At 47.9% G+C, this 11,268-nt stretch overlaps 2 protein-coding genes across 2 annotated transcripts in view; both read right to left on the bottom strand.

Moving 5' to 3' along the window:
* Nucleotides 1-11,268, bottom strand: part of LOC118940024 — a 1,007,326-nt gene that overhangs the window by 993,372 nt on the left and 2,686 nt on the right. The gene's annotated exons all lie outside the window — the stretch shown is intronic.
* The window catches only part of LOC110493312 (tether containing UBX domain for GLUT4), a 49,661-nt gene continuing 41,707 nt past the window's right edge, over nucleotides 3,315-11,268 (bottom strand). The window contains exon 17 of the mRNA XM_036948025.1: nucleotides 3,315-3,555. Coding sequence (XP_036803920.1) covers nucleotides 3,545-3,555 — 11 coding nt within the window. The 3' untranslated portion in view covers nucleotides 3,315-3,544. The remainder of the gene's footprint in view (nucleotides 3,556-11,268) is intronic.

Here is an 11,268-nt window from a genome sequence, read left to right as displayed (position 1 = left end):
GTACCGAGTCAATGTGTGTGGGTACCGGTACCGAGTCAATGTGTGGGGGTACCGGTACCGAGTCAATGTGTGGGGGTACAGGTACCGAGTCAATGTGTGGGGGTACAGGTACCGAGTCAATGTGTGGGGGTACCGGTACCGAGTCAATGTGTGTGGGTACCGGTACCGAGTCAATGTGTGGGGGTACCGGTACCGAGTCAATGTGTGGGGGTACCGGTACCGAGTCAATGTGTGGGGGTACAGGTACCGAGTCAATGTGAGGGGGTACCGGTACCGAGTCAATGTGTGTGGGTACCGGTACCGAGTCAATGTGTGTGGGTACCGGTACCGAGTCAATGTGTGGGGGTACCGGTACCGAGTCAATGTGTGGGGGTACCGGTACCGAGTCAATGTGACTGTACATAGATAATAAACAGGTTAGTCCAGGTGATGGAGGTAATATGTACATGTAGGTAGGGGTAAAGGGACTATACATAGATAATAAACAGAGTAGTCCATGTAATTGAGGTAATATGTACATGTAGGTAGAGGTAAAGGGACTATACATAGATAATAAACAGGTAATTGAGGTAATATGTACATGTAGGTAGAGGTAAAGGGACTATACATAGATAATAAACAGAGTAGCAGCAGTGTTAAAAAGGGGGTGAATGTAAATAGTCCAGGTAGACATCTGATTAACTGTTCAGCAGTCTAATGGCTTGGGGGAAGAAGCTGTTAAGGAGCCTTTTGGACCTAGACTTGGCACTCCGGTACCGCTTGCCGTGCGGTAGTAGAGAGAAGGGTGGATGGAGGCTTTCACAATTTTTAGGGCCTTCCTCTGACACCACCTGGTATAGAGGTCCTGGATGGCAGGAAGCTTTGCCCCAGTGATGTACTGGGCCGTACGCACTACCCTCTGTAGCGTCTTGCGTCAGATGCCAAGCAGTTGCCATACCAACCATGCTCTCGATGGTGCATCTGTAGAAATTGAGGATCCGAGGACCCATACCAAATTCTTTCATTCACTGTCTCCCTTCTCTCCTCTTCTGTCAAAGCTGGCCCAACCCATCAGTTTCTGGACCAATCAAACGGACCCGAATGTGTCTGCGTTTGGTGAAGGATCGGGGGGGGAGGTACTCAGATCGCGACCAGAGGAAACTAACGTCTGTGGGAGTGGCCTAGCGTTTGTCCGGAGCGAGGTGTCTGGTTGCCAGGCAGTTAAAATCTATGGTGGGGAGAGCACACCTCTAAAGAAGGTGGAGACTCTGGGAAAATCTCCTCCTCTCTCTCCTCACCTTCTCAAAACCTATTGGAGAAGGTCAGAAGGGAGAGCACACCTCTAAAGAAGGTGGAGACTCTGGGGAAATCTCCTCCTCTCTCTCTTCACCTTCTCAAAACCTATTGGAGAAGGTCAGAAGGGAGAGCACACCTCTAAAGAAGGTGGAGACTGGGAAAATCTCCTCCTCTCTCTCCTCACCTTCTCAAAACCTATTGGAGAAGGTCAGAAGGGAGAGCACACCTCTAAAGAAGGTGGAGACTGGGAAAATCTCCTCTCTCTCCTCACCTTCTCAAAACCTATTGGAGAAGGTCAGAAGGGAGAGCACACCTCTAAAGAAGGTGGAGACTCTGGGAAAATCTCATCCTTTCTCTCCTCACCTTCTCAAAACCTATTGGAGAAGGTCAGAAGGGAGAGCACACCTCTAAAGAAGGTGGAGACTCTGGGAAAATCTCATCCTTTCTCTCCTCACCTTCTCAAAACCTATAGGAGAAGGTCAGAAGGGAGAGCACACCTCTAAAGCAGGTGGAGACTCTGGGAAAATCTCATCCTTTCTCTCCTCACCTTCTCAAAACCTATTGGAGAAGGTCAGAAGGGAGAGCCTCTGACTTCCTCATCCAATGGGTTTTGAGGAGGAAACGAGGAGAGAGGACACTAGTGTCACCTTTGACCCCCAGACATCAGTTGGGTGTGGGATGTCAACACTGATTTAACTGAACCAGACGGGGCCACGATCGGCGTGCTCACCTTGCAGCACTGCGTCATATCCGTCAAACAGGGACACAGTAGAACCGGGCCACTCAACACCGGTCTGTCCCAATGTCTTGTTTACCGGGAGGAGACGGCAAGAACCGGCAGCCAAGATGCCTGAACGATAAGCAGAGAGCTAGGGGATGGGGCAGGAGGTGTGTCTGGGGATGGGGCAGGAGGTGTGTCTGCGGATGGGGCAGGAGGTGTGTCTGCGGATGGGGCAGGAGGTGTGTCTGGGGATGGGGCAGGAGGTGTGTCTGGGGATGGGGCAGGAGGTGTGTCTGGGGATGGGGCAGGAGGTGTGTCTGCGGATGGGGCAGGAGGTGTGTCTGCGGATGGGGCAGGAGGTGTGTCTGCGGATGGGGCAGGAGGTGTGTCTGTGGATGGGGCAGGAGGTGCGTCTGCGGATGGGGCAGGAGGTGTGTCTGGGGATGGGGCAGGAGGTGTGTCTGCGGATGGGGCAGGAGGTGTGTCTGCGGATGGGGCAGGAGGTGTGTCTGCGGATGGGGCAGGAGGTGTGTCTGCGGATGGGGCAGGAGGTATGTCTGCGGGACAGGTGTGTGTGTTGGTCTGCAGGACAGGTGTGTGTTGGTCTGCAGGACAGGTGTGTGTTGGTCTGCGGGACAGGTGTGTGTTGGTCTGCAGGACAGGTGTGTGTTGGTCTGCAGGACAGGTGTGTGTGTGTTGGTCTGCAGGACAGGTGTGTGTCGGTGTCTGCAGGACAGGTGTGTGTCGGTGTCTGCAGGACAGGTGTGTGTGTGTGTGTTGGTCTGCAGGACTTCAAAAGAACCGAAAGGGGGTTAATGTATAAAAAAAACAACTACACAAAATATCTGAATGACAGACTGGGCACTGCTCCCCCTCCCTCTCCTTCTCTATTCTCTGGAATACAAGAACGCAGTCTGAATCCAGGTAGCTAACACATGGAGCACGAACAGCAGAGTCTCTGGCACGACTTCCAACGAGTGTGTGGAGAGAGAAACCAGTACAACTATACATAGCCTGTTACAATAGAACGGTAGCAATGAAATAGAGCTCATTCTGTTCTGAGCACTGTTCTAGCTGTTATATCAACTCAGAGAGAAAACACACAACCACCATACACTGTTCTAGCTGTTGATATCAACTCAGAGAGAAAACACACAACCACCATACACTGTTCTAGCTGTTATATCAACTCAGAGAGAAAACACACAACCACCATACACTGTTCTAGCTGTTGATATCAACTCAGAGAGAAAACACACAACCACCATACACTGTTCTAGCTGTTGATATCAACTCAGAGAGAAAACACACAACCACATATTGGCAATGGAGATATTTTAGACTCCTTTATTCATTCGTTTCACGTTTTTGAACTCTTGTAAAACTATTTGAAGTGCACACTGGATTCACAACGGGTTTGAATACATCACAATCCACTCTGAGCCTGGAATTTCATGTTAATAAAAAGGTAGGGGGAACAGTGTGTTGAGGCGTCCGCTCTGTTCTGTATGTCCCTCTATGGTAGCCGTAGTCATCTGATCACAATCCTCATTTCTTACCTGGAGACAATAAAAACATAATATCAGAGGAAATAACAGTTGGATCTTATACAACTTTATTGAGACACACAAGTCTTAACAACCATGAAAAATGTCCAAAGAAATGTGTTTTCCTTGATCAGCACTGTAACATGTTGACTTTCAGTCAGAAAAACTACTAGGCATATAACCTGTTATAAACTGTTAATAAGCTTGTTAGGCCTTTAACCTGTTATAAACTGTTAAGAAGGAAGCTTGCTAGGCCTATTATAACCCATTATACACTGTTAAGAAGGAAGCTTGCTAGGCCTATAACCCATTATACACTGTTAAGAAGGAAGCTTGCTAGGCATATAACCTGTTATAAACTGTTAAGAAAGAAGCTTGTTAGGCCTATAACCCATTATAAACTGTTAAGAAAGAAGCTTGTTAGGCCTATAACCCATTATAAACTGTTAAGAAAGAAGCTTGTTAGGCCTATAACCCATTATAAACTGTTAAGAAAGAAGCTTGTTAGGCCTATAACCCATTATACACTTAAGAAAGAAGCTTGTTAGGCCTATCGTAACCCATTATAAACTGTTAAGAAAGAAGCTTGTTAGGCCTATAACCCATTATACACTTAAGAAAGAAGCTTGCTAGGCCTATAACCCGTTATACAATGTTAAGAAAGAAGCTTGCTAGGCCTATAACCCATTATACAATGTTAAGAAAGAAGCTTGCTAGGCCTATCGTAACCCATTATACACTGTTAAGAAAGAAGCTTGCTAGGCCTATCGTAACCCATTATACACTGTTAAGAAAGAAGCTTGCTAGGCCTATTATAACCCGTTGTTAAGAAAGAAGCATGCTAGGCCTATCGTAACCCATTATACACTGTTAAGAGAGAAGCTTGCTAGGCCTATCGTAACCCATTATACACTGTTAAGAAGGAAGCTTGCTAGGCCTATTATAACCCATTATACACTGTTAAGAAAGAAGCTTGCTAGGCCTATCGTAACCCATTATACAATGTTAAGAAAGAAGCTTGCTAGGCCTATAACCCATTATACAATGTTAAGAAAGAAGCTTGCTAGGCCTTTAACCCATTATACACTGTTAAGAAAGAAGCTTGTTAGGCCTATTATAACCCATTATACACTGTTAAGAAAGAAGCTTGCTAGGCCTATCGTAACCCATTATACACTGTTAAGAAGGAAGCTTGCTAGGCCTATTATAACCCGTTATACACTGTTAAGAAAGAAGCTTGCTAGGCCTATTGTAACCCATTATACACTGTTAAGAAAGAAGCTTGCTAGGCCTATTCTAACCCATTATACACTTAAGAAATAAGCTTGCTAGGCCTATTCTAACCCATTATACACTTAAGAAATAAGCTTGCTAGGCCTATTCTAACCCATTATACACTGTTAAGAAAGAAGCTTGCTAGGCCTATTATAACCCATTATACACTGTTAAGAAAGAAGCTTGTTAGGCCTATAACCCATTATAAACTGTTAAGAAAGAAGCTTGTTAGGCCTATAACCCATTATAAACTGTTAAGAAAGAAGCTTGTTAGGCCTATAACCCATTATAAACTGTTAAGAAAGAAGCTTGTTAGGCCTATAACCCATTATACACTTAAGAAAGAAGCTTGTTAGGCCTATCGTAACCCATTATAAACTGTTAAGAAAGAAGCTTGTTAGGCCTATAACCCATTATACACTTAAGAAAGAAGCTTGCTAGGCCTATAACCCGTTATACAATGTTAAGAAAGAAGCTTGCTAGGCCTATAACCCATTATACAATGTTAAGAAAGAAGCTTGCTAGGCCTATCGTAACCCATTATACACTGTTAAGAAAGAAGCTTGCTAGGCCTATCGTAACCCATTATACACTGTTAAGAAAGAAGCTTGCTAGGCCTATTATAACCCGTTGTTAAGAAAGAAGCATGCTAGGCCTATCGTAACCCATTATACACTGTTAAGAGAGAAGCTTGCTAGGCCTATCGTAACCCATTATACACTGTTAAGAAGGAAGCTTGCTAGGCCTATTATAACCCATTATACACTGTTAAGAAAGAAGCTTGCTAGGCCTATCGTAACCCATTATACAATGTTAAGAAAGAAGCTTGCTAGGCCTATAACCCATTATACAATGTTAAGAAAGAAGCTTGCTAGGCCTTTAACCCATTATACACTGTTAAGAAAGAAGCTTGTTAGGCCTATTATAACCCATTATACACTGTTAAGAAAGAAGCTTGCTAGGCCTATCGTAACCCATTATACACTGTTAAGAAGGAAGCTTGCTAGGCCTATTATAACCCGTTATACACTGTTAAGAAAGAAGCTTGCTAGGCCTATTGTAACCCATTATACACTGTTAAGAAAGAAGCTTGCTAGGCCTATTCTAACCCATTATACACTTAAGAAATAAGCTTGCTAGGCCTATTCTAACCCATTATACACTTAAGAAATAAGCTTGCTAGGCCTATTCTAACCCATTATACACTGTTAAGAAAGAAGCTTGCTAGGCCTATTATAACCCATTATACACTGTTAAGAAGGAAGCTTGCTAGGCCTATAACCCATTATACACTGTTAAGAAAGAAGCTTGCTAGGCCTATTGTAACCCATTATACACTGTTAAGAAAGAAGCTTGCTAGGCCTATAACCCATTATACACTGTTAAGAAGCTTGCTAGGCCTATTATAACCCATTATAAACTGTTAAGAAATAAGCTTGCTAGGCCTATTCTAACCCATTATACACTGTTAAGAAAGAAGCTTGCTAGGCCTATTATAACCTGTTATATATACACTGTTAAGAAATAAGCTTGCTAGGCCTATTCTAACCCATTATACACTGTTAAGAAAGAAGCTTGCTAGGCCTATTATAACCCATTATACACTGTTAAGAAGGAAGCTTGCTAGGCCTATAACCCATTATACACTGTTAAGAAAGAAGCTTGCTAGGCCTATTGTAACCCATTATACACTGTTAAGAAGGAAGCTTGCTAGGCCTATAACCCATTATACACTGTTAAGAAGGAAGCTTGCTAGGCCTATTATAACCCATTATAAACTGTTAAGAAAGAAGCTTGTTAGGCCTATAACCCATTATACACTGTTAAGAAGGAAGCTTGTTAGGCCTATAACCCATTATAAACTGTTAAGAAAGAAGCTTGCTAGGCCTATTATAACCCATTATAAACTGTTAAGAAAGAAGCTTGCTTGAATATCAAAGTGTTAACAGACTCTTCCAGACATGGAATTCTGTTGAACTATTCAGACTCATCACCATCTTGAGACAAACCAGGATTGGAATTATATTGGCACAAACACACATTAGTCTCTTGACTTCTCAACACACACACACACACACACACACACACACACACACACACACACACACACACACACACACACACACACACACACACACACAACTACTATGATGGAGAGGGATAGACTGGGAGTGTGTGCGTGTCCTGGTTTAGCTCAAGACGCAGATGAATCTGAAGAATAGACATGCAGACACAATTCCTGGTCTGGAAGCATCTGGAAGAGTTCTGTTCTGGAAGCATCTGGAAGAGTTCTGGACTGAAGTGGGAATCTGGTGTTGAATAAAAAAACACATCAGAGTAACTGATATAAACAACCAGTTAGACAGGCAGACAACCAGTTAGACAGTCAGGGAGGGATACAGGCAGACAACCAGTTAGACAGTCAGGGAGGGATACAGGCAGACAGTCAGAGAGGAAGACAGGCAGACAACCAGTTAGACAGTCAGAGAGGAAGACAGGCAGACAACCAGTTAGACAGTCAGAGAGGAAGACAGGCAGACAACCAGTTAGACAGTCAGAGAGGGATACAGGCAGACAACCAGTTAGACAGTCAGAGAGGAAGACAGGCAGACAACCAGTTAGACAGTCAGAGAGGAAGACAGGCAGACAACCAGTTAGACAGTCAGAGAGGGATACAGGCAGACAACCAGTTAGACAGTCACATAGACAAGCAAAAATAAAGAGAAACAGAGAGACAGGGAGACAGACAGGCCACGTCTCACTGAAAGCTAAACAGCGTGTCCCTTCCTCCAGACCCATCTACCCTTCATCCCTTCCCCCAGACCCATCCACCCTTCATCCCTTCCCCCAGACCCATCCACCCTTCCCCAAGACCCATCCACCCTTCATCCCTTCCCCCAGACCCATCCACCCTTCCCCAAGACCCATCCACCCTTCATCCCTTCCCCCAGACCCATCCACCCTTCCCCCAGACCCATCCACCCTTCATCCCTTCCCCCAGACCCATCCACCCTTCCCCCAGACCCATCCACCCTTCCCCCAGACCCATACACCCTTCCCCCAGACCCATACACCCTTCATCCCTTCCCCCAGACCCATCCACCCCTCATCCCTTCCCCCAGACCCATCCACCCTTCCCCCAGACCCATCCACCCTTCATCCCTTCCCCTAGACCCATCCACCCCTCATCCCTTCCCCCAGACCCATCCACCCTTCATCCCTTCCCCCAGACCCATCCACCCTTCCCCCAGACCCATCCACCCTTCATCCCTTCCCCCAGACCCATCCACCCTTCCCCCAGACCCATCCACCCTTCCCCCAGACCCATCCACCCTTCATCCCTTCCCCCAGACCCATCCACCCTTCCCCCAGACCCATCCACCCTTCCCCCAGACCCATCCACCCTTCATCCCTTCCCCCAGACCCATCCACCCTTCATCCCTTCCCCCAGACCCATCCACCCTTCCCCCAGACCCATCCACCCTTCATCCCTTTCCCCAGACCCATCCACCCAGACCCATCCACCCTTCCCCCAGACCCATCCACCCTTCCCCCAGACCCATCCACCCACCCTTCATCCCTTCCCCGAGACCCATCCACCCTTCCCCCAGACCCATCCACCCTTCCCCCAGACCCATCCACCCTTCCCCCAGACCCATACACCCTTCATCCCTTCCCCCAGACCCATCCACCCTTCCCCCAGACCCATCCACCCTTCCCCCAGACCCATCCACCCTTCATCCCTTCCCCCAGACCCATCCACCCTTCCCCCAGACCCATCCACCCTTCCCCCAGACCCATCCACCCTTCATCCCTTCCCCCAGACCCATCCACCCTTCATCCCTTCCCCCAGACCCATCCACCCTTCCCCCAGACCCATCCACCCTTCATCCCTTTCCCCGGGCCCATCCACCCAGACCCATCCACCCTTCCCCCAGACCCATCCACCCTTCCCCCAGACCCATCCACCCACCCTTCATCCCTTCCCCGAGACCCATCCACCCTTCCCCCAGACCCATCCACCCTTCCCCCAGACCCATCCACCCTTCATCCCTTCCCCCAGACCCATCCACCCTTCCCCCAGACCCATCCACCCTTCCCCCAGACCCATCCACCCATCCACCCTTCCCCCAGACCCATCCACCCTTCCCCCAGACCCATCCACCCTTCCCCCAGACCCATCCACCCTTCATCCCTTCCCCCAGACCCATCCACCCTTCCCCCAGACCCATCCACCCTTCCCCCAGACCCATCCACCCTTCCCCCAGACCCATCCACCCTTCATCCCTTCCCCCAGACCCATCCACCCTTCCCCCAGACCCATCCACCCTTCATCCCTTCCCCCAGACCCATCCACCCTTCATCCCTTCCCCCAGACCCATCCACCCTTCCCCCAGACCCATCCACCCTTCATCCCTTCCCCCAGACCATCCACATGGAGTCCACAATACCATCCTGTCTCCTCCCCTCCTCTCTCTTTCTTTCTTTTTAATTAGACTTTCTTCGATAAAGAGGAGCAGGATGCCAGCCACAGCTCCCACACCAGCAGAAAACACTACTACAACCAGCCACAGCTCCCTCGCCACCAGAAAACACTACTACAACTAGCCACAGCTCCCACACCAGCAGAAAACACTACAACAACTAGCCACAGCTCCCACACCAGCAGAAAACACTACAACAACTAGCCACAGCTCCAACGCCACCAGAAAACACTACAACAACTAGCCACAGCTCCCACACCACCAGAAAACACTACAACAACTAGCCACAGCTCCCACACCAGCAGAAAACACTACTACAACTAGCCACAGCTCCCACGTCACCAGAAAACACTACTACAACTAGCCACAGCTCCCACGTCACCAGAAAACACTACTACAACTAGCCACAGCTCCCACACCAGCAGAAAACACTACAACAACTAGCCACAGCTCCCACACCAGCAGAAAACACTACTACAACTAGCCACAGCTCCCACGTCACCAGAAAACACTACTACAACTAGCCACAGCTCCCACGTCACCAGAAAACACTACTACAACTAGCCACAGCTCCCACACCAGCAGAAAACACTACTACAACTAGCCACAGCTCCAACGCCACCAGAAAACACTACAACAACTAGCCACAGCTCCCACGCCACCAGAAAACAATACAACAACTAGCCACAGCTCCCACACCAGCAGAAAACACTACAACAACTAGCCACAGCTCCCACACCAGCAGAAAACACTACAACAACTAGCCACAGCTCCCACGCCACCAGAAAACACTACAACAACTAGCCACAGCTCCCACGCCACCAGAAAACACTACTACAACTAGCCACAGCTCCCACGCCACCAGAAAACACTACTACAACTAGCCACAGCTCCCACGTCACCAGAAAACACTACTACAACTAGCCACAGCTCCCACACCAGCAGAAAACACTACTACAACTAGCCACAGCTCCAACGCCACCAGAAAACACTACAACAACTAGCCACAGCTCCCACGCCACCAGAAAACAATACAACAACTAGCCACAGCTCCAACGCCACCAGAAAACACTACAACAACTAGCCACAGCTCCCACGCCACCAGAAAACAATACAACAACTAGCCACAGCTCCCACGTCACCAGAAAACACTACAACAACTAGCCACAGCTCCCACGCCACCAGAAAACAATACAACAACTAGCCACAGCTCCCACGCCACCAGAAAACACTACAACAACTAGCCACAGCTCCCACGCCACCAGAAAACAATACAACAACTAGCCACAGCTCCCACGTCACCAGAAAACACTACAACAACTAGTGAGACCATCCTTCCCACAAACAAAACAGAAAAACAACCAAAACAGCTGGAGCACCGCGACCACCAGCTCCACCACAACAGAGCAACCCCAGGCTCCCGGAGCACCAGACAACAGGGGCCCACAGTGTTTCATGTGGCCCAGAACGGAGAACTCTGACTGGGGCTGCGTGTCAGCAGAGGTCCCCTGGGGGTGGAGGCGAAACCTTCCTGAACTAATAAATGTGTGGGTAAAGGGGTGTGTGTACCGTTCCCCCAGAACAGCATCCTTATCTTTTGACTCATCTGATGTTTCTTTTTCAACACTTCCTGTTGACTGTGGTTTTAAAGAGGGCCCTTCGGAGTGTAGTTAGTGTGTGTGTGTAGGAATGTGTTAAAATCTGCAATGGATTCATGTTTGAAAACAGGTTGGGTGACTTTTAGGGCTGCATGATTTGGACCAACATGTTGAATTGTGATTTTTGATTTGGGACAGATATTTCAATTATGAATTGAGATTTTCACTTGGTAATTCCACCAGACATGGTTAAAACAAGGTTCAGGGTAGAGAACTAAAATGAGATGATATGAATTCATACAGTGTGCTCAGTAAATACGAAACCAAATTTAAAAATCAGTTATTAGAATAGCGACTGCACCGAGCCT

Source organism: Oncorhynchus mykiss, chromosome 17, assembly GCF_013265735.2.
Source record: "Oncorhynchus mykiss isolate Arlee chromosome 17, USDA_OmykA_1.1, whole genome shotgun sequence".
NCBI classification, from domain to species: domain Eukaryota; kingdom Metazoa; phylum Chordata; class Actinopteri; order Salmoniformes; family Salmonidae; genus Oncorhynchus; species Oncorhynchus mykiss.
The sequence above is the reverse complement of the archived record's forward strand: the minus strand, read 5'-3'. Positions and strand labels throughout refer to the sequence as shown.